Source organism: Rhinolophus hipposideros (genome assembly GCF_964194185.1).
Source record: "Rhinolophus hipposideros genome assembly, chromosome: 13".
NCBI lineage: Eukaryota > Metazoa > Chordata > Mammalia > Chiroptera > Rhinolophidae > Rhinolophus > Rhinolophus hipposideros.
This window is the reverse complement of record NC_138059.1, coordinates 30,305,016-30,328,960: the sequence shown is the minus strand read 5'-3', so window position 1 is coordinate 30,328,960 and position 23,945 is coordinate 30,305,016. Positions and strand designations below refer to the sequence as shown.

General features: G+C 41.7%; 1 protein-coding gene across 8 annotated transcripts in view; it reads right to left on the bottom strand.

Moving 5' to 3' along the window:
* The window catches only part of NCALD (neurocalcin delta), a 410,486-nt gene that overhangs the window by 4,443 nt on the left and 382,098 nt on the right, over positions 1 to 23,945 (bottom strand). For all 8 annotated transcript variants that reach the window (XM_081070493.1, XM_081070498.1, XM_081070492.1 and 5 more), the window contains 2 exons: positions 14,460 to 14,856; positions 1,041 to 1,146 (listed from right to left, as the gene is read on the bottom strand). In XM_081070493.1, coding sequence (XP_080926619.1) covers positions 1,041 to 1,146; positions 14,460 to 14,837 — 484 coding nt within the window. In that variant the 5' untranslated portion in view covers positions 14,838 to 14,856. The remainder of the gene's footprint in view (positions 1 to 1,040; positions 1,147 to 14,459; positions 14,857 to 23,945) is intronic.

Genomic DNA, 23,945 nt, shown 5'->3' with positions numbered 1-23,945 from the left:
GTGTTTATTTAGTCTTTGCAAAAACAATCAAACTATTTGCTGTGAAGCAAGGTGCCTACGTGAAAGTAATGGGATGTAATAGCACATTTTTGAGGGAAAGGAAGCAAATAGATTGGCTTGAACCTGGCAAACCCAGATTCTCACGCAATGGGTGCCCCAGGGACTGTGGGATTAGAAAGAGAGTCTCGCTCTACTGCACAGCCTTCTGTCAGTCTGTCTGTCAGCTCATCACTGACAAGAATTGCTAGGCTCACCCAGAAGAACACAGCAAGACCTACAGATGAGTGGGGTCCCCGTCATGGCCCAGGCTCCAGGCTTGGCACTTTCAACTCAGGGTTTACATCTAAATTGAGCTGTCAGATTTGGCAAATGACTCAGTTAATTTTGAATTTCAAATAAACAACAAACAATTTGTTTTCATGTAAATGTCCCAAATATTGCCTAGGGCATATTTATATGAAAACATCACTTGTTGTTTATTCAAAATTCAAAGTAGATTGGTCCTCCTATATTCTGTCCTGCAACCCAACTTCTAAAACCCTCTGTTCTTGAGTTTGAAATCCAACCTTCCTTTTCACTTTGGTTTGCTTTGCATCCCCTTTTAGATTTGAACTGTGGGTGGCACCCTCGGGGTAGAATCTGCTGGCCACCTCACTCCCTTCCTACCCCCACCTCCACATCGGCTGGCTGCCGCAGCCCTCTTGGCTCCTGCAAATCCAACATTTTAGAGCATGTGCAAGAGAGCCCACTAAACCCCTGGGCAGGCTGGGTGAAAGCTCCTAGGGACAGGGTGGAATGACATCAAGCCCCTGCCGCACTTTCTGATTAGCTGGCCTGTGGGGATTCAGCCTGCCGATTCCTGGGCCTGTCCCCACCCTGATCCTCTTCTGCCCTACACCACCAGGGAGCACACAGGATGAGCCATGAGCCAGGTCCTTGTGGCCAATACCTTGTCCTTGAGTGGCATTTCCTGCTTGGATACCCCCCGCCCCTCCAGCAGCCCCCACTCTGAGTAGAGCAAAGCAGCCATGGCCTCCTACCATCTCTGTTGGTGTCCATCTGGCGGAAGATCTTTTCTGTCCTTTTCTCTGGAGTTGACTCATCTTCAGGCATTTTCATTACGGATGAAACCATTTTATAGATTGCCTGGGGACAGAAGCAACACGGTGAGGAGACAGAAAGAAGGTTTGCTTTGGCGCACAGTAGCCCTATTATTAAATTTTCCAAATACGGAGGTGAAGGGAATGTCCCCATCCTGATTTGCTGCTGTGGAAAACAGATGCAGTCACCGGTGGGAGAAAGCAGGTCCACAGAGCGTGCTCCAGCACCGGGAACCTTCAGGAGTGACAACTGGCAGGAAGACCCACCATACCCCCAGGTGTCAAATTGCAGTGTGCATATGAATCCCCTGGGAATCTTACGAAAATGCAAAATCTGATTGAGCAGAGCTGGGTCGGGGGTGGGGAGGCCTGAGATTCTGCATTTCTAACAAGCTCCTGTGTGACGCTGCTGCTGCTGCTATTCTGAGGAAAGGACCCCACTTCTAGGAGAAGGCTGTAAATGACCTTCCTCAGGCCCGAGGAACAGGTGTGCGCTGTGCTCTCCAGCTAGGTCCCTCAGGATGGTCAACACCGGACAGTCTACAAGGGTGTGCCCTAGTCTTCTCCCAGGCAGACATTACCAATCCATCCAATGCTCTTTGCCCCTGTTTGTGTGACAAGGGTCTCACATTCCTTCTCAGCAAGTTCCCAAATATCCCCAAGATGGAAACAGTCTGCCATCTGAGACCTGGATTAAATAATGTGCAATCTCAAGCTGCAGATGAACGGGGTACATCTGAAATCTGAGGAGCAAAAGAGGGTCCCACTGAAAGTTTTGTAAGCAGTACTGAAACCACCTCCCACACCACATGCGGATCCCCCCATGGAACTCAGTGAGGGCCTCAGTTGTCAAATGTAGGCGTTATGCGGGAAGAATAATGTAAAGTCACTGTTTTTATCCCCAGACCATGACTTTGCTAATCAGACTCACTTTGGGAACTTTAGCCCTAGGAAGAAGTTTTTTTAAAAAGTAGATTTTGCCAGTGGATGGGCAGAAAAATCTGGAAAGTTCTGGTGCTCTGGATGCAGTGGAGTAATTGGAGGGAGAAGAGAAAGGAAGACAGCTGAAGGGAGACAACTTCCAAATGGGAAATGTGGGAGAAAAATTGATACTAAAGGCTGAACTTAACTGCTTTACAGCCTTATTTAGGATCAACCTGCCTCAAGTCCCTAAAATATTCTGGAGAAAGGGGTAGTGGGCAAATATTCTAATCTCAGTGATAAAACAAGAATGAAAAATGGACTCACCCAGTATGTTGCCCCTTGGTCTGATCCCACCCCATAGGGACCCCTCAGGCCAGACTCCCTGAGTCTGTCTTGAACCCACCCACAGTTTTGCTGAACTCCTGAGAAGGCTCCACAGCGATTCCATCTGGGACGAAGGTTAAGCTCACAGCTGTGGCCCTGTCTGGTATTATGGGAGTCACTGGGATAAACTTGGCCACAGTCAACTTGCTCAAGAAATGTTCACTGAAGTGTGCTCTGGAGGCAAGCAACGAGCCATACTCTGTCTGCCTCCTGGACCCCTACTTGCTGTCTCCTCCAGTCCAAGTCTTTACCTCCGTCTGTGCTGGAGACTAGAGTGCCCTGTGCCAAGCTGCTGGGGATACCTGACTCCTTGGGGAAGCTAGGAAGGGCGATAGAGCTAGAGCTGTTTTTACAAATGGGAAAAGCGATGCTGAGATTTCACAGGGCAGGTGACTGTTTAGTAACAGGAGTAGAAAGCAAGTCTTTCTATACTAGTGATGTCTTGAGGTCTAGCACCCTCTACTGGGCTTTTCTTCCACATGGGAGGTTTTCTGTAACTCTTGATCCAGTTAAATGGGAATCAGTGGCACCAACTAACACACACACACACACACACTCACACACACATCACAGGAATTTCATACTTACACAATCTAAATATTTTGTGAATTCACAAGCCCAGGAATCTTAAAACAACAACAGAAACAGTATTTAGAAATCAGTATCACACTAGGTCACATAAGCATGCCTGCTTTAAAGGAGCAAGACTTGACACATTTCAGGAGCTGTGGAAGGGATACAGGACGAACATTGATGAGCAAACCATAGGTTAACTTTTTGCCAGAAGTCTTAAGGATTCTGTGTAATTACACATCCTCAACCTTCTTTGGGGCTTGATTGTTCCTTCCCTGAGTCTGTTCTGGCCTCAATAAGGTCACCTCACTTGGTAATTCCAGGTGCCACCTGCCTTGTGTCTATAACTGGCCAAAAAGGGCAGCTCCCAACTCAGATAATTTGCAAAGTCTGTCAAGAGCCTGGCAACCTGTCCAACACACACCTTGATTTCCAGCAGGTTTATTTACATTCTTGTCTCATCTGAGTGCTCATCTATCACTCTCCCCTCTCCCTGAAGTCTTATTCATATGGTCAGGGAAGATTGAAATGTTACCCTTCTCCAGGAAACCTACCATGGTCTTCCTTCCTTCTACTGCTATGTGTAATGTCACTTCCTTTGTGCTAGCAAATGGCTCCCTCTAAACGTCTCCTGGATCGTTTCATTCCACTCACCCTGAATTGTAGTCACCCAGGACGCTCTGTTTAGATGTGAGGGTGGCAATCAGGTCTGGCTATTCATTGAACCCCTGGCAGTTCCTAACATGGGCTTGTACAAACTTGGGCTCACTAAGTTTAGAGGATTCATCCAGGAATAACTGGTTCCACCCTATCGCCTTCTTTATGCTCTTCCTCTTCTTTCAATTTTCTTCTATCCTGTTTCCCATTATAAAGGTTCCCCCTTTCTCCTTTAATTTTTTTTCATTTTCCCACCCTCTTTTTTCCTTCTCCTTTTATTCAGATAACTAAACATACTCATGTGAAACCCCGGAAAGATCCTTAGTCTATCAAAAGTGATGAGCTCTTACCTCGGAAAGCATGCAAATGTGCTCATGGGCACACACTCCCTATTGCAGACAACTTCAGGGGTTCATGGATTCAGGATTCCACCCACGGACCCAGGTTAATAAAATCCCTGCTCTCCGTTTACTCCCTCCGCCATCGTCACTCATTCATCCACTCACTCCACCATGCACCAAATATTTATTGATCCACTATTATATATCAGGCTTTATGATCTACCCAATCCTTGCCTTCATGGGGTTTATTCTTAAATAAGGCAGACCAGTATTATTAAAATAATCAAAGAAATTAATGTAAAACCTTTGTTGAAAACGGTGTTACAAAGGAAGATTCCTGCTCTTATGAGATGATATAATGGGGAAATTAGGCCATCTCAGGAGCTGTAGGGTGGGCTGCCCTGAGGAGTGATGACTGAGCAAAGAGATGAAGAGGTAAAGGTCACCCGAGGTGGAAGAGGTGGTAAGAAGGCCAAGAGAGCATGCCCGTGAGTGTGGCACAAGCTATGGCTGAAGAGCAGGTGAGGACACGACAGTGGGGCCTCATCTATCATGTTACGGTATCTGTATTTCTCCAACGAGAAACAAAAAGAAGGAACTGATAATAAATTTGATTTTCTTAAAACACCTACTTTCCAAATCCATCTCTACTCCCTTATTTGCAGATAAAGGTGTTCACAGAATTAAAAAAAATTATTAGTCATCATTTATTTAACACTTATTTATTGAGTGTGTACTATGTACTAGGTAATAGGCATTCAATTATCAAGACTTTTTCTTATAATGCTCTTTCTTATTTTATATCACACCAATCCTCTGGCAAAGGGTTTGGGAGACATCACATTGGAAAGAAAAGCACCCCATTTTTTATGAGCAACATTTAGATGGATATGGTGACTGTAGTAATGCCTTAATCATTGTTACAAAAGTCCACACCTATATTACACTTGGGTCCCATGGTGGTGAGTAAAACCCATTGGTCTGGAGCATTCCTTGTAACTCTCAGCCTCTAAGAACTGGGGCTCATAAAATTATCATTATGAGATTCTGACAGGAAGTCAACTGTATGATACTCTAGAGATTATCCCCTCATACTATTGTTGAGCAAATGAATGAAAGACCAAATGAACAAATGAATTTGTATTAGAAGACAAGGCTGTGACACTCAACAGAAAGTTTTTAAGAGTTTTAATCTGTAGCTATTAGGTGAAAGGATAGGGCTGGGACTGAGAAATAAGAACAGAATAATACAAAAAAACAAAAGCAAAACAAAAAAATCCAAAAAATGTCAGGGTGCCCTTACATGAATATATTTGCAAACAGGATGTCTGGAATGAGGCAAGATGCACAAAGTTTGAGTACCTTGTGGGGCTGAAGAGGAAGTGAGTACTCCTTTAAGAGGTTCACATTTCCAGATGGCTTTCATAGCACTCAGATTAGATTTATTTATTTATTTTTTTTAATGTGCATCAACACACAGATGGGGCTTACACAAAACCAGGTCTATGACGCGGGTGGTACTAGAGCAGTGAGCAAAGAGCTGAGGTGATGCATTCCAGTGGTCCCTAGAGTAAGTAAGTGGATGACAGCCTGCAAAACCACATTTAGGGAATTGTCTGTCCCTTTGCTCCCTTCCCACGGCATCAACAACCCAAAGCTGATTGCATTAGAACTTCAAAATCTAGGACTCCACAACACAGGGAGAGAAAAGACACAACTCCAGACAGCAATCTGAAACAAATCATGTCTTTTATTAGCTCCAATTCCCACCCCCCCAAATTTAATGGGATTAAACCATGAAGAGGCCAGGCTACTTCCCTACTATATTTTTAGCAACATCAATGAGAGGCCCAGCAGGGACATCCTGTTCTTAATTAAACTTGAAGAGCCCTATTCTTGTCTCTGGATAAACGCAGAGCTATGGGACACCCAAGGGCCCAGCTCTGGCTCTGCCCCATGCAGGCCATGTGGTCATGGGTCTTACCAGCTTCCTGGTGTCCTAAATTTCTTTTTTCCTCTTGGAATGCTGGAAAGGAAAGATTCACATCCTAATTGATAAAATTTGTGGGATTAACTGAGGGCAGGCACGATTCCAAGAGTTAAAAGCTCAACCTTCTCTCTGAAGGAAACCAGACTGATTCTTCTCATCAGAAGATTCAGGGTCTTCTAACAGGACATCCAAGGCCGCATGACCACTAACCAATGGCAAAAGAAATGAATAGGCACAGGGCTGTTTTTAGATTATAGATAAAGATCAGTACTCTGTTTAGAAGGCTATTATATCCCGGGAGAGGATGGCGGAGAGAGGTCAGGAGGGTCTTCCTTGGAAACACTTTAAAAATGGGGTGAATACTGATGTATCTGGAATGGTGGAAGTACTTTCTTATTTAGAGCTAGAAGAATATTTTAAATCAGTAACTTTCCTAACAATTCTACCGAGGTGCTTCGGGCACTTTCACAGGTGGGGAAAGGATAAGGGGGACATTAAGGACCGTACCCCTTTTCAACCAGCTCCATTCTTTTATTAGGTTTCATGTAAGATTTTACTTGAAAAACTCATTATCTTTCCCCTCCAAAAAAAAACCCTTTATTATTTTGTAACTAGCCCTACCATTCATCCTGTAATCAAAGCAAAGACATCTTTGGCACTATTGCACCATTTAGCTCCATATCCAGACGGTCACCAGACCTATTAAATCTGCCTCCTTAATATTTTCTTAAATCTCTTATTCCAACTGCTCCTGTCTTATTTCAAGTCAGTGAGGTGCCCACCATATTTAGATATGGGCAATTCACTATTTTTTCAATCTTACGTAACATGTTATGCAATGGCAGCTTCAAACAACACCTTCCAAAGAGCCCTTTTACTGTCCTAAACAGGCATTGTGGAGTTGTGTCATAGGCCCTCACATTTTGGGGTGGGAGGCAGTACTGAGTTTGTTTTTGGACTGTTGACTTTGAGGTACTGTTACAAAGTGGAGATGTCTATTAACAGGTGGACATAGAAAAGGTGAAGATCTGGAAGCAATCTGCTTCTTCATCCATAGAATGGGGCTAATCCGGTTGTGAGGAGGATGAAATGAGATAATGCATATGCGCTAGGTTGACTAGTGTCCTGAAAAAATTCATGTCTAACCTGATTACATCTTCAAAAACCCTATTTCCAAATAAGGTCATACTCGCAGGTGTGTTAAAAATGAGATCACATTAGATCAGCAAAAGTGTTAGTCAATCAATTAACTGATATCCTTACAAGAAGAAGGAAATCTGGGCACAGACACACAGGGAGAATGTCTCATGATGACGGAGGCAGAGATTGGAGTGATGCAGCATTTTAAGCCAAACATCACCGAGGATTGCTGGCCACCACCTAAAGCTAAGGGAGAGACATAAACTGATACACCCCAGGAGTCTCCAGAAGGAACCAACCCTGCCCACACCTTGATTTTGGACTTCTGGCCTTCAGAACTGTGACAGAATAAATTTCTATTGTTCTACGCCACACAATTTATGGTAATTTGTTACAATGACCGTAGGAAACTAACACAGCATGGAAAACACTTACCACTATGCCTAGCCCATAACAAGCCCTGGGAAGATGAGACTTTTTGGAGGGAATGAAAAGAAAAAAAGGTTATAGTTGGAACTCTACTTGTGAAAATTCATGTTTAGGGAGCAAGAGAAGGAGGAAGAGCCCACAGAGAAGGCTGGGATGGAACAGCCAGTAAGGGGTGCCTTTTGGTAGCAGACATCACTCTTGTTTCCAGATGGCATACTTGATGCTGAGTTAAAACTCTTAAATTATAGTGTGGCTTGTCATGATAAGATTAATCCCCTAACAAGAAAGGGAAAAATCAAACACAACTGCTAAGCAAGCACTAAGGTTAGTTCTTAGACAAAGTCACTAGCCTAAATAATTGCCTTAAAGTTTCCTCCGGGAAAGAAATCTAAGTCGCATTCCAGAGTAACCTCTGTGGTCCACATTTATTGCCTAATTGAGAATTAGGCAAGAGTTTGGAGCTGAACTCCCAGGGGCCATATCAAGATGGACTAGAAGCTTTCCCCTTACTCCCACTTTTTGTTTGTTTTTGTTTTTGTTTTTTTCAGATTCAGAAGAGCACAGAGCTTCAGGTCTCCAAGGATCATATTAAAAGTGACATGGTGTCTATGACATCAATTTAGAAAGACCATTGGGAAAAAAAAATGCAAGTGCCACTCAGTCAGTGGTTCTAAAAAGAATGTACACAGAAATATCTGTGGATCTTACCGTGGTCCTCTGTGGCACAAATATGCACAAATATTGGTTGCCTGAAATGGTCACAGTTGTGCTCTTGTGACCAGGTGGGATTCATCTCTGAGTTTGTTTGGTGCTTTTGGAGGGCAAACCTTTGGATGGCCACCACCATCACCTCCCTGCCTCCAATTGCTATAGAAATATGTATGCCTTATTCATCACATAAGTGAATCAGAAAAAAGCTTTCCCATACTGCTAAAACACAAACAAACAAAAAACAAAAATGAAATCTGTGATGGGTGGCCAGTACATGCCCAACCTCCTTCCTCAGATTTCCTCCACACAAATGGTGTGAAAAGATTTAAAAAGGTGTTCTGAAGGTCACTCTGCCTTTGTCAAAAGTGCCAGTCAACTCGGAATCACAACTGGGCGGGAGAGTCTGATTTTAAGACAACAGTTATTTGAACATCGAGTATTTTCAAAGCAATCATTAACATCCAAGTAATGAATATGCTCATTAGAAATTATTCTAACCTGGTCTTCAAAGTAAATTCCCTGAGAACTGCTATGGATAACACTATGTCAAACTATATATTCCTTTTGGAAAGTCTCTAATTTGAACTTTAGAACAAATCCAGACAGGCCGTCTTCAAACAGTCCTAAAGCATAAAGTACACCTGTGGGTTCAGATCCACAGTATGAATTTGGGGAACTCGTGGTGCCAACCACATTCTCTGCCAGAAAGGTGAGTCCTATGAGCATGATAGCAGCCCAGAAGTTTTAGCTTATTCCCAGGTGGGCTGGTGTTTTGTGGGAAAGACAACAGCTGAAGAAGGCTGGGAACTCCTAAAGTTGTCTGTACAAGAATCTCTTTTCTGTGAGGTTCCACCAATTGGAGGTTTCCTTTGTGAACGTATATTTTATGACTTGGTAGATTTAACTTAAAACTTAATGGAATATTCTATCTATTGCCTTGACCTTTGATTGGGAAATGACCTTTTGTTACTTTTCAGGGAAACATCCTGTCCCAGATCTGGAAACTTCTATAGAATAATGGTAGCCAATATTTATTGAGTATTCCATGATAGTCACTGTTCTAGGTGTTCTACTTGTAATAACTGTTTAACCCTTACATTGACCCATGAGCCGGGTGTTATGATTAGTTCTAGTTCACAAATCATGAAAACAATGCACAGGAAGGTGAAGTAACTTACCCAAGGAAGAGAAGGAAAAGGGAGATTAAAAAAGGAGTGAGGCAAGATGATATTGACCAAGACACCAACTCTCACATGCCAATTCTTCCCTTGGCTTCCTCTTCCTCTTTGTTTTGGATACAGGTGATCAATTTTTGTCTAATCATAAGGGTAATGCAAGGCAGTTTATATGCTCCTAACCAATGACAGTCCTGTCATTAAACACTTGTTCTTTCAAGGGTCCCTATTACTTTCTGAGAACAGAAAGGGGAAGATCCCAGAAAGCATCTAAACAATCGTGGCCCAATTGGCAATGCCACTTACATGCTCTTTGGCCCTTCCACACAGCCTGCGCTGTGATGGGTGTGCCTTCATCAGACCTGCCTTCATCTGGGCTGAGGGACAGGGAACAGTGTAGGGCAGGAAGCAGTCTCCTTCCTCTTGCAGCAGTGGTCTGAGCCTAGCCCTCACCCAGAGGGGAAGATCTGCTTTAACATGGGGAAAAGTCAGTGTCATTATCTGCTCTAAGACTCCTGAGAGGTGGTTTTGATACAATAATAAAATACTGGGCCTAAATCATGTTCCTAAGTTTGCCACTTAAAAAACAAACAAATACATGAATGTGGAAATGTTCATTTAAGACTCCGAAAATAAATCTGCATATGGTTTTGCTTGTTCATCCAGATGCTAATAGAGCACAAAATTACTTTTTTAAAAAGAAACATAACTGCATTTTGGCATATGTGGTAGACTGAATAATGGTCCCCCCAAAATGTATAATCCCTGGAACCTGTGTATATACTTACATAATAAGAGAGACTTTGCAGATGTGATTAAGTTAAGGATCTTGAGATGGGGATATTATTCTGGATTATCTGGGTGGTCCCTGTGTAATACAAAGGTTTTTATGAGTGGAAGAGAGAAGCAGAAGAGGTACCCAGAGGAATGGTAGTATGAGAAGGACTCAATCAATCCTGTTGCTGGCTTTGAAGATGGGTGAAAAGGGCCACAAGCCAAGGAATATTTCAGAAACTAGGAAAAGCAAGGAAACAGACTTTCCTCTAAAACCTCCAGAAGAAACACAACTTGTGGACACCTTGATTTTAGCCCACTGAAACTGATTTCAGACCTCTGACCTCAAGAACTCTAAGATAATCACTTTGTGTTGCTTTAAGCAACTAAGTTTAGGGTAATTTGTTATAGCAGCAAGCGGAAACTAATACAGTGTATTTCAGTATTACAGAATCCACATTAGAGTCCTTCCTACCCATATTAAGAAGTGAAAAGGATTTCAGCTTGTTACCATAAACAGTGTTCTGAGGATACCAAAGCTGAACTACAGGAAGCAACATCAGGGAAGAAAAACTGGAAAAATATGGATCTTACACTCCATTCATTGTCAAGCCAATGATAAACTTATTGGACACCAATCCCTTGACCAGTTACTAGTACTTGTAGCTGAACATTTTGAATCTGCATTTAATAAATAGTTTGAATTGCTGAGTCTTGGAGTGACAGAAGTTCGGCCAAGAATTTATATATTGACACTTGTAATAAAGAGGTAAGTTTTAGTCACTTTAACAAATAGATCCTTCATTTGTGTATGATTCTGCTGGCCCACAGCCTGCCTTCATTTCCTCACTTCTAAGAGATATTTACCCCGGCACAAAGCAGAAACCTAAGGGACAGTGACTCCTCTGAAATACTCGTAAATGGAGCATCTGTAAACGTAGGTTCTCCTAAAAGGTGTGGACCAGCTAGAAATAAAAAAAAAGACAATCCCCACAAAGGCAAATAGACAGCTCCTTGGGGCAGTGACAGGCCTAGAGTATGGGTTTTCAAAAGGGGGTTGGGGGAGGATAAAATATAGAATGAGAAATTCGGTAATATCCTTCAGCAAATTCCAATTCATTCAGAATCATTGAGAACTGGGGATTAGCATAAGAATGAAGCAGAATACATGAATTGTTGGCTTGCAAATTAGCAGGATACAAATAGCATAGCCCTTAATAGGAAAATGGTTCTAAATTTAATGTAATCTCATTGGTGATTTGGAAGTCACCTCAGGATGCTGCAATGTTTCCTCTCTACTGTCATGAATATTAACCATCTGGGCGAGGTACCGTAGAAAACAACTTAGGTACCGTAGAAAACAACTTAGGAAATTTGAGCTTTTCATTTGCAGGCTTCTCAAAAACCCTGAGTATAATAAGTGTTTATGAAGGAATCAGTGTGCTTCCAGTTATGACCTGGAAACTGGCTGTTGGTCTGTGAGTGGACCGAGATCCTTTACAGAGAAGAAAATGGCTTGGTAGGCTGACGGCTCCTTCATTTGACGATCATTTTTACATTCCATATTGAACATGGAGGAAGTCAGCAAGAGCTCAGCAAGTGCTTACTAGAACCTTCTGCACATTCACTGCAATTTCCCAATCTCCCTTGCAAATTGGATTCCATAGCACAGGGAGAAAGTCTGTTTCCCCCTATACTGCTGGTTCCCAGTGCACTAGGGTGCTTCACCCTAAGTGCAACATGAAGGTGGGGATGGTTTGATTTCTATAAGCGCACGTGGCCTGCAGAATCCTCCCTGCCTGGGGGTCAACATGTTCATCAATACTAGCCACTAAACCACTGGCAAGACCGGGAGAAAATGCTAACCAGGAGACAATACAGTGGCTGGCAGGAATTCTTTTTCTTAGATCCCAGTCAGGAAGTATTTCTCTCCAAAAGGAGAGGCAGAGAACGTGGGGGCGGAGCACAGCACTCCCGGATAAAAAGGGGAGACAAAACAAAGCTATTAAAATGACTCACCTTTTAAATTTAAACTTCTGTTTAATTAGCAAAGATTAAGAAAAATCAGAAAAGTGCTATGATATGGGACACTCTTTATTCACTTCAGGAGTACATTTGGGAAATCAATTTGGCAGAGTGTACCAGGAGCCATAGAAATAAATGCTCACCCCGTTCAGCCTAGTAATTGCATTTGTGGGAATTTAGTCTAAGGGAATATCCTAAATATAGAAAAAGCTTCATGCACAAGGATTATTTGTTTGCTATTTTATTTTTCAAAGTTACAATATTTTGTATAATAACGAAAAGTGGAAACAACCTAAATATCCAACAGTAAGGGAAAATTAAGCAAATTATAGTGTATGACTATTATGCAGCCATTAAAATATCTTTATTAAAAGTTTTTATAACATGAGAAATGCTTGTGTTATTATGTTAAGTGAAAATGCAAGTCACAAAATTTCATATACATTAATGAAATTGATATTTTTAAATGCGTGGAAATAGGACCAGGTTATTTTAGAAAATTATTAGCTGTGATTCTCTTTGTCGGTGGAGTGGGATTATGGAAAAATTTTCTCGTTTTCTTTTATATTTTCCTATACTGCCCATATTTTTACAGTAGGCATTTTATTTTTCATACATTTATCCTTCGGGAAAGGGAGAGCCTTTATTTTGGTTCAAGATCCCTGTCTTTGAGGGATTAGTTTAACACAATTTAATCAGATATTTACCGCTGAGGTGAAGGAAAAGCCACAGGTGGCCCGAGAAAAACGGAGAACTAGTTGGCAGGTCTTCCCGAGTTTCCTAGGAATGCAGGAAGGTCACGTGGACCCCTTCTCCTGAATCCCTGGGCCATGCCGAGTCGTCACTGTGTGCGTTCAGTCCCACTGGCCCAGGCACAGACCCCAGGCCTCAGCCACAGAGCTCAGTAACAAGTCAATCTTGGGGGTATCTGTAACCAGGTCTTCTTGGTTCCCTGAAAGCAAGTCCCCTACGCCTCCGCCCTCATTTGCACCAGCAGCTGAGTCCTTTCTGCCTCCTGGAGAGTTACATACCCTCTCCCAAAACCCTCCTCCCCCTTTCCATGTCAGTTCTCCAGGGGCTGCAGCTCTACCTCTGCATGAGTGCTGGCCTCTGTGATGAGCCTTCCAGCAAACCAAATGGCCACTCTGTTGGCCCTGCTCTCTGCTGCCAAATACTTCTCTATTGTACCCCCTCACCTGCCAAGATGGCGTGTGATGGCCATCCCTCGCTGGTGCCACCCATCCACCTTCTCCTTCCCACTGCCTGTAGCTGAGACTCTCCTGATCCTCTCCAGAGCGCTGTCTCAGTCTTTTAGGTTTGTCTCTGGGACCCACCCACTGTAGATCAAGGTGCCATTGCCAGGACTATAGCTCCTTATGTCCCTTTCCCACCTTCCCCTTGGGTGTCACAAGGAAAATGTGGCCAACATGTGGGCCCCTTCTCCTGCTCTGTTCAGGAAATTTACTCTGGGTGAGTGATTTATGGAAATAAAATGGAGTGCCTCCTACTGAGATGATGGAGGCTTCAATTCTATAATGTTTGTATCTCCGATGAGATGGGACAGAACCTAGCCTAGAGATGACTCCCTTTCTTGAAGAGTCTAACGAAGTTGTAAATTGATGCTGATGCTGAGAATGATGATGTGCTTTTCTAATGGCTGGTACTAAGCATTGCTCACAGACACTCACATCTAATCTTAAAACAGCCCACGATGTGGGTGGCTCTGTTGGCAGTTCCATTTTACAGAGCAGGAGAGTGAAGCCCACTTAGGTGAACTAACTTGGTCAAAGTCACAGAGGTAGTGACTGAAAGAGGCAAGGTTTGAACCCAGGTCAGAATTTGAGTGTTAAATACCACTCCAGGAGATATAACCTCAGAGGAAGGTCAGTGCAGTGAGTGGATGGAGTGGCCATAGTGAGCATGATCAGCTGAAGACTGCATGTCCATCTGTCCGACGGGAGTTACCACAAAGGCCCAGGTGACTTATGCCAGGCAAAAATGGGGGCCCCATGTTGCCAGGTCAGAGTTTTCAAGAGATGCCAACCAATATGCATTTTTATGTGCAACATCCCTGTTTTGTAATGAGGATTCAACATTTTCAAAAACACTGGGTAGGTCAAATCAGTGCCCAGGTGGGCCACCAGTCTGCCCCCTCTGCACTAAGCTATACTGTGCACCTGCCAGTTCTTACTTGTGACTCATGTTCTTCTCTTTGGGAAGGGCTAGGGCTACATACCTGCACAATCTCTAGCATTTCTGCCTTGCTGATGTAGCCATTTCCATCCAGGTCGTACATGCTGAAGGCCCATTTCAGCTTCTGCTCCAGCTTGCCCCTCGATGTGACACTCAAGGCTATGATGAATTCTCTAAAGTCTATTGTCCCATCTCCATTGGCATCGAAGGTACGGAAGACATGCTCTGCAAATTTGGAAGCATCCCCATAAGGGAAAAAGTTCCCATAAATTTTCTTAAACTCTTCCATTGACAAATGTCCACTGGGGCAGTCTCTCAAGAAGCCTTTATACCATTCCTGGATCTCGTGCTCTGTAAAGTCTGTGCTTTCCAGCAAGTCCTGCATGACCTCTGGGCGCAGCTTGCTGTTCTGTTTCCCCATCCTGGCAGCAAGAATTCAGCTGTAGGGAGAAAAGAATATACAAAATCTTCAGACTTGTTCTTTAGAGGAACAAGTTATAATTTGTGATTGTTCCTCTGGGAAAAAGAAATAAACTCTATTTTAGTCTAATAACACTGTTTAGGTTTTCCAGTGTTGTGGTCAGCCAAACAAAATGATAGAAAGACAGGAAGGCCAAACACGCACAGCACCAATATTACTAACCAGAAACTGATTTTTTTTTATACTGAGCTAACCTGAAAACAAGAGATGAATAATGAAAGAGAGAGAATGTTAGACAGAGAGAGAGAGAGAGAGGGAGAGAGAGAGAGAGAGAGAGAGAGAGAGAGAGAGAGAGAGAGAGAGAGAGAGAGAGAGGGAACTGGCTACTTAGTTCTGCCTTATCCATTTGCAAGAGGTCTAGTCTGGCTTTAAGAAGACCAGTTCTAACACTCAATCCCAGTATCAGAAGGGAGCATTAAAGGAGAAGAAGAGAGAGAGCAAAAGAGATCATTCATCATGTTTTATTACTAGAATATTTACTAGGAAAGTGCTGCTTGGGTACCTTCTGAATATTATAAACACAGACATAAGTAAGGAAAATAGAAACCTACTTGATACCATTAAATGTTACCAAGCTAGGGCAGTTATTTAAACTTACGAAGTCAAATGATTGTCAACATTGGGTTTACTTTACTCATAGATGGGAAAGATGATGCTTCATAAAGTTGTTTATGTCTTATGGAATAGGCTAAACTTTCCTTTTTAAAATACAAATAACTTCATATTTTCTTATCCTAATGGCAGCACACATCCCTAGTAAAAATAGTAAAACACAGTGATGCATAAAGAAAAAGGTCAGCCTCATTTAAAATCTTAATACGTAGAAATAAACACTGCTAGCATTTTGGTGTGTGTCCTTCCAGATTTTTTGAATGCATACTTATCTAAGTATGCTATTAACATATGTTTTAACACATTTACAGTTAATAAATAAAAATATATATCTTACATCTTTTTGTTTTATATTTTTAAGCTTAATGTAGTGGGGAGAATGAAGGCAACTTTTCTTAGATGGTGAAATACATGTAATTATTGTCTTCCCATTCACATAGACATTCAACATTTATTGAATGCCACATAACAGACATGTTTATGGCACTGTGGATGCGAAGAAAAGACATGTCTCCTCCTCTTTAAGGGACACCTACTTGTGAATATACAGAGGTGGTTGGTGCAGGGTGGGGACAATACAATAAATGGGGAATGAATGTGGTGTAGTGAGAAGACAAGGAAAGGAACCCAAGCCAAATGGGGGCAAATCAGGGAAGTATTCTTGGAGGATATCTGAGCTTAGTTTCTGTTTCCAAAGTTTTATGACTTAAACCCCTTCTCATAAAGAGGTTCTGCATTTATATTTTACATTTTTCTTATATTGGAAAAAACCCTGAAAGTAGGGCTTGGAAAAATTATACAATATATGACAACACAGCTCTATTTTAATCATGATTTTCCATTTCCTTTGAGATTTTACACTTGGTGTGCTTTTTGGATTATATCTGTCTCCCCCCGCCCACTATACAGGTCTCATGGGACAAATTGTATAAGGGATACCACAAATAACATTTGGTGAGTTAATGAATGACAGATAAATAATTACAACATGGAAATATGGAATAATCTTCTTGGAAAAGGAGTCTTTCCATCACAAAGATGAGGCCTTAGTTTTCAGAATGCTATTTTACACACTAGTAGTTAAGACTTAGTCTTAGGATCCCTTCCCCCCACCAAGTTATACATATACAATTGTATAAGTTTAAGGTATACAACATAATGACCCGATATATGTACATACAGCAAAATGATCACCACAATAAATTTATTTAATATCCATCACCACACATAGTTACATATTGTTTTTGTGTTGAGAACTTTTAAGACCTACTCTTAGTAACTTGCAAATATACAATACAGTATTGTTAGCTATAGTCACCAAGCTGCACATTACATCCCCAGAACCTATTCATCGTTTACCTGGAAGTTTGTATCTTTTGACCTCCTTCACTTATCCTCCACCTCTCACCCTTGGCGTCTCTTACATTGAATTGCCTGTATTACACCTGTTTGTTGCCTTCACTAATAATGAATTCCTAGAGGGCAGCGTTTGCATCTCACACTGCTCAAACTTCTTTCATAATATCCACAGTTCAGGAAACAATAAGTAATCCATATTAATTGCTAAGTTGACTGATTTTGTCTTCGGAGTTCTGCACTGGAGGTAGAACTGGCTCCACTCCAGCTCTCAGCCAGGCTCCCCCCAGAGCCAGTGGGAGGGAGCTCCCTTCCTATGAGCAGAACCAATAGCTGCAAGAAGGAACACATTTCAGCGGTCCCTCTTTAAGCGGAATCAGGCAAACAACAGACTATGCAAGATCAAAATTAAACTACAACTCCAAATGGAGCACAAACAGAATTTATAAATTGAACCTTCCAATAACTTTCAATCCCATCTCCTGTTGCCTTTTTTTCTGGAGGAAAGAAAGCAAAGTTAGAGGGGCTGGTTTTTATTAGAATTTTAAAACTGTCATTTAGTTGCTAAATTGGCAGTTTTCCTGAGACAAGAATTCAGAAACATGAGGTAATACATAATATATGGGTTTACAGAGCTCTGAAACATTGATGGAATTTGCAAATACTTTTGAGCTTTCCTTTTGGGGAGTTCTAGAATATAGCTTTATGGTGTGGTGTTTAATCAAATCACTGTTATTACACTCTTTTGGTTCTGTGCAAATTGCCCTGTACCTGGCCTTGGGGGAAAATGCCTTTCGGTTATTTAAATCCACTCTCTTAAAGAATGATTTGTTTCCCTAAATATATGAAACATCGTTTCTCCAAAACCGAACATAAGTTCCTTTCTCAGTGTTTAAAAATTGCTTCTCATTTATTAGCTGTTTTTGCACTAGAAACAAATTACCTCAACATTTTGGCTAAGTCTCCCACTGAGCCTGATCTGTGTGCAGCTATTTTTCAGTAAACAGTAATTAAACCACATTTACAAATTCATTAGCGCAGAAAGGCCATAACACAAACAAAGAAGAAGAGCATGGTATAAGTTATTTGGGGAGCGTGTGTGTGTAATTTAGTCCAGAATTTGTTTCAGTAGATAACTACAAATACTTTACTACCTATGATGTCTGAACTTGCAAAAACCATCTAGACTTGGTTAGACTGTATGACAAAAATCTCAGGGGACATATGATAAGAGTTTCATTCTTTGGGGGAGGGGAAAAAAGATAGAGGAAGGACTGACAATACCTTTTTCTTCCAAAATACAGGAATTTCTGCCTGTTTGAGTTGAAGAAGAAAAATAACATCAGGGAAATGCCACATTAATTAGCAATCAAGAAAAAAATTGTCTGGAGACAAATGTTGCACTTCAGGTCAAATCGTTTTCATTACTCCATTCAGTCATTAAAACATTTATTTTGTCCAGTAGAACAAAATAGGGACAATCTCAGACCACGGGATAAAAATGCTTGGATTCAAAGCCTGGCTCTCTTGTGCTCTTGGGTAATTCACTTAACTTCTTGGTGCACCTCAGTTTCCTCATCTGTAAAATGAATTCAGTAGTATGAGTTCATGTCTTATTGACTTGATGTGAGAATTAAACGAGACAATCATATATGTAGAGCTCCAGCCCTGAGTTAGGGGCAGACGCGATGGAAAATGAAAACCACATCTTATCCTTGATGATCCTTCATACGTTATTCTGTTGAACCTTTACAACAATCCTGAGTGATAGCCAAGACAGGCTTTCTTCGTTTTACAAGCAAAGAAGTTAAAACTCTGAGAGGCTAAGCAACTTGTCCTTAGTTACACAGCTTGTGAATAAGAGAGCCAAACAGGAAGCTCGAGTTGTGCTTGGCTGGCCACTGGTTTTACCACCAGCTCTGGATAAAGGGAAGCATAGAAATGAAGATGATAGTTCCACAAAACATTAGAAAGAAGTAGTGAAGAGAGAGGAAACAACTTCCTACTAGAACTTATTCCTTCCACACGTATGTGTGAAGTGTCCACTAGAAGTGAGGCACGGATCTCGGCACTGGGGATTCTGCAGGAAACAGACAAAATAAAAATTCCTTTTCTCATGGAGCTTGCAGTCTAGTGCTAGACATACACTACAGAAGATAAATAAGCAAAATGCTAGATGGAGATGTGCCACAGAGAAAAGTAAAGAAGAAAGGAGTCCTGGGAATGCCAGTGGGGGTGGTTGGGTGTTGAAATTTTAAATAAGAAGCCAGGGAAGGCCCCATTAAGAAAGTAACATTTGAAAAAGACCAGAGGAAGTGAAGGTGGTAGCCATGGAAATAACTGGGAGAAGACTATTCCAGGCAGAGAAACAGCAAGTGAGAAGGGTCTAGAAGAGGAACACGTTTAGCACGTTCAAGGATATGGCTGGAGTGGAGGACAGGAGGAACAGAAGGAGACGAGATCAGAACAGTAATGAGGGCCAGATGATGTGGGAGCGGGTGGTGACCCTGAGGACCTGGGCTTTCACTCTGAGTGAGATGGAGTCACTGCATGATTTTAGCAGAGAAGTGATAGGAGTGACTTATAGTCTACCAGGATCATCCTGGCTGCTGTGTGGAGACTAAGCTAAAGGAAGGTGAGGGCAGCGGTGGGGACACCAGTTAGGAGGCCACTGCAGTGATCCCGACAAGAGACAATGGTGACTGGAGCCAGGGTGGTAGCAGCAGAGGAGGTGACAATTGGCTGGATTCTGGACACAGCCTGAAGGAGTCGACAGGATTGGATGACAATTCAGATGTACGGTAGGAGAAAAGAGGACAGTCCAGCGTAACTCCAAGGCGTCGGCCTAAGCACTTGTCAGGATGAAGCTGATATTTGCTAACATAGGAAAAAGGGAGGAAAAGCAGGGCTTTGGAATGAGGCAGGGCATGTGGATATCAGTGCTCAGCTGTGCACATGTTAATTCAGAAACGCCTATTATACATCCCATTGGAGATGTCAAGCAGATAGCTGGTTACGTACAGGTGTGATCAACCAATACAGTGAATGTTTAAATAACAAAATGTTATTACAGTAAAAGACATATTGCCATTAACCCCCCTCAAAATACTCCCCTTTTCTTCAAACACACTTAATCCCATCGTTCTTGCCACTTTCTGAAGCAGTTCTGGAAGTTCTCTTTCGTGAGTGTCTTTAGTTGTGCTGTCGTGGCTGCCTCGATGTTATAAATGGATTCAAAACGTTTACCTTTCATAGTCATTTTGACTTTGGGGAAGAGCCAGAAGTCGCATGGTGCCAGGTTCTGTGAATCAGGTGGATGAGGACAGACCACAGTGCTTTCATTAGACAGAAATTGCCATACAGAAGTGATGTGTAACATGAAAGTTTTCTCTTGTGATCAACAAATATGGTGAACACTGCTGCCCAGTGCCATCCAACAGAAAGGCAGGGATCTTCAATATGGGAAGCGGCATGTGGAACCTTAGTAACAGTGTGTGACAAGTTTCAACTTGTTCGGTGCAGGCAGTTGGGTGTGAGCTACGGTTGAGAGAAGGTGTGTTTTAAAGTGTGCTATAAATCATCCTCTGTCATGACAACGCACGGTGTCACATATCACTTCTAGTACAATAATTTCTGTCAAATAACATTACGGTGTGTCCTCATCCACCTTATTCACTGGATCTGGCACCGTGAGACTTCTGGCTCTTCCCCAAAGTCAAAATGATTCAGGACATCAGGCGGACACACAGTGCAACTAAAGACACCCAGGAAAGAGGACTTCCAGAACTGCTTCATAAAGTGGCAAGAATGCTGGGATAAGTGTGTTTGAAGAGAGGGGGAGTATTTTGAAGGGGATTAATGGCAATGTGTTTTTTACTGTGATAATTTTTTTTAAATGTAAACATTCACTGTATTGTTTGATCACACCTCGTAAGTCTAACGTCCGATAAAGACATACAAGGAGGAAATATAAATTTGGGGTTCATCAGTATATAGATAGTATTTATAGCCAAAGGCTGGATGACAGCACCAAGAAAGTAAATGTGGATAGAAAAAAAAAAGGGGATAAGTACTGAGCCCTCAGTCACTCTGACGTTTAGATTCTGAGAGAGGAGAAGGAACCCATGAAGGATAATGAAAAGGAATGGGTAGCGAGAGGGGAGGGTGACACAGAGGCAGACACTATGCTCTCTTCATCGTTGTGTCCTTCCTGCCCAGTTCAGGGTATCACAGCTAAGTTCTCAATCCAATGGAGCAATGGGAATTAGAGCTCTTGGTTTCCTCTCTGAATCTTGTACTCTCCCCCACCCCAACATGCCCCATCTCAGTAACGGACAGCATCTTCCACCCAACTGCTCACCTCAAAGCCCTAGGACTCATCTGAGACTCCTTTCACTTTTATTCCATCAGCACGTACAGTTGATTCTGTCTCCAAAATTTGTCTCAGATGCATTTACTTCCAGGTCCATTGTCACCACCTCAGTCTCAACTATCATCATCTACTTCCTGGATGTCTACCACACCCTCCTCACTGGAATCTCACTCTTCACTCTCTCCTCCTTCTCCCTACCCCTAGCCCTAATCTAGTCTCTACTCAGCTCCCCAGAGTGATCTTTGCAAAACATAAAACAGACGATGTCACTTTGCTTAAAACTTTATGCGGATTTCCTAAGACACTTTAAATAAAATCCAGGCTACCTCCTTTGGCCCACAGGCTTGGTTTGAGCAGGATGCTGGCCATCTCTGACTTCTCTTTCAGTTCATTATTCCCAGGTACCTTGGCCTCCAGCATGGTCCATCAATCTTTTACCTCTTAATGGCCTTTGCTTCAGGGCCTTGAAGAATACTTTTAAATAGCAAATAACTCCTCAACTCTTTAAAATGTATATACATATGTAGATATACATATTTTTAAATGTTTAAATACATTTACGTGTGTGTGTGTGTATATATATGTATATATATATTTTTATTCCCCCCCCCCCCCCGAATCTGCTATTCCATTAAACATCAGCACTCTGTTATTCAGTAGTTCACTCTGACAAGGGCAATGTGGAATTTCCCAACTTATTTTGGGTCACATTCCATCTTCCAAAAAATAAATCTGGGGTTAATATTGACCACAGATGAAAAAGGAAAAATATACAAGAAGAGAGGACATCAAACCACCAACAAAGGACCATGACCAGGAATCTAAAACATGAAGTTAACTTTCCATTTAAAAAGAAGAAAAAAGGCATTGCTTCTAAAAATGATGCCACAGGGAAAGGAAATGGAGACTAGTGAACAATCTTTTGGAATGCATGTGCTCCCTTCTTTATTATTATTATTATTATTATTATTATTTTGTATCTGTGGAGAGAAAAATCTGCAGCATTTCATTTCTGCAATTCTTCATAAGGTTCTAAAAACTCTGTGAGTTAATTCCTCAGAGCCCAGAGTTAGATTTTCCAGGAGAAGTCCTTACCTTACCCTGGATAACCTGGTTAGCTTCAGAGGAAAAGTCTCAATGCAAACTGCACTAAGGTCTCCTAAAATGGAATTTACAAGATGCTAGCTAGCAGCTAAAGTCAAACTCAGCTGCAACAAAGGGCATAGAATGCACAGTGGTTTCAGAAAAAGACCAGGACAATTAAAATATTTGCCTGTTTGGGACATGAAACTTTGTCTTCTAAAAGTACTTGGTTTGAATTCTCAACCAATGAAATGTCTAAATTATGAAAAATAACTAGAAAAAATGTCCTAAAATATTAAGGAAGGAAATGATAAAAGTTATAGATGGATGGGAATGAGTGTTCATTTACCATGACTTGAATATCAGGTATTCTAACTGTGTGAATTTTACAGGTGGCTAAAATCCAGCAAATTCATTTCTAGGTCAGTTGTCTGTGATTCTCACTGACCAAAAAAAAAAAAAAAAAAAAAAAAGTGACTAAATAAAAATCTGAAGAGCACATTGCTTCAGAAATTTCTCTTCAATGGAATTTGCCGCTCAGTGGGAGTTTGAAAGGAAACCATATATATAAACTGAAATGTTTATATATAATGAGCAAATTAGGAAATAAAACACAGTGTTACATAAAGGGAAAAATTAAAATATTAAAGAGGGCCAACCGAAGTTGTATAACAATCCCTAAATTAGTTTTATCTTGACAGAGCATACTATCTCCTCTGGCCTATTGTGAGGAGACCAGACCTATTTCCTACAACCTCAACTGGGTCACAAAATGGCTTGGCTGGAATTGCCTGAAGTCTGTCACAAAGCCACTGCCAGCAGGGAAGTCATCTTCTCTGTGAGGATGGGCATGGGGACCCATACCCCTGATTGAGGGGCCACACCTGTGACTCATGGTCACACACTTGCTCCCCTGCAGAGAGGTGACAGTGTTTGAGATGGGAACTGAACTGGTACAAATACATAGTGAGCAGGAGGCTCACTAGAACAAGTTTGCTTTTCATTCTGTCTTCTGTCTCCCCCACGCTAGGAGATAAAGCCGGGAAACCCATCTGCTCTTCTCCAGGAGAGCAAGGGCTTGTGGTCTCTGAATCACCTGGGCCCTTGTTTACAGAGCCTGCTTTCAGACTGCAGGGGGGCTGGTTTTGGCTTTTTTCCAAGTTTTATTTTCCATAAAAATAAAGTGCAACCACACTACTGCCAACACACTATAGATTTCTGTTAAGAATCTGAATAGAACATTATCTAACAACCCTTTGCCTCTCCCCCAAAATGGGAATATCATTTTTGTTTTTGCTGATTACCAAAGCATTACATTATGATTGTGAAAGTATAAGTAAAAAAGAGATGTAGAAATTAGAACTTGCTCTCGTCCACTAGCACTCCATAGAGGATAACCATTACAACCAGTTTTCTGTGTATGTATCCTCAGACATTTAAATGCATACATACGAAATCTGGACACTCTAACCATAAATGGTATCGTACTATACTGTTCCGTAACCTTCATTTCACTTAAAAGTATATTGTGGATATTCTTCCATTTTATATACATAAATGTATCTTATCCTTTTAAATTGCTGAATTTTCGTTGATTGATTGACTTAATGGGCAAGTATTGAGCA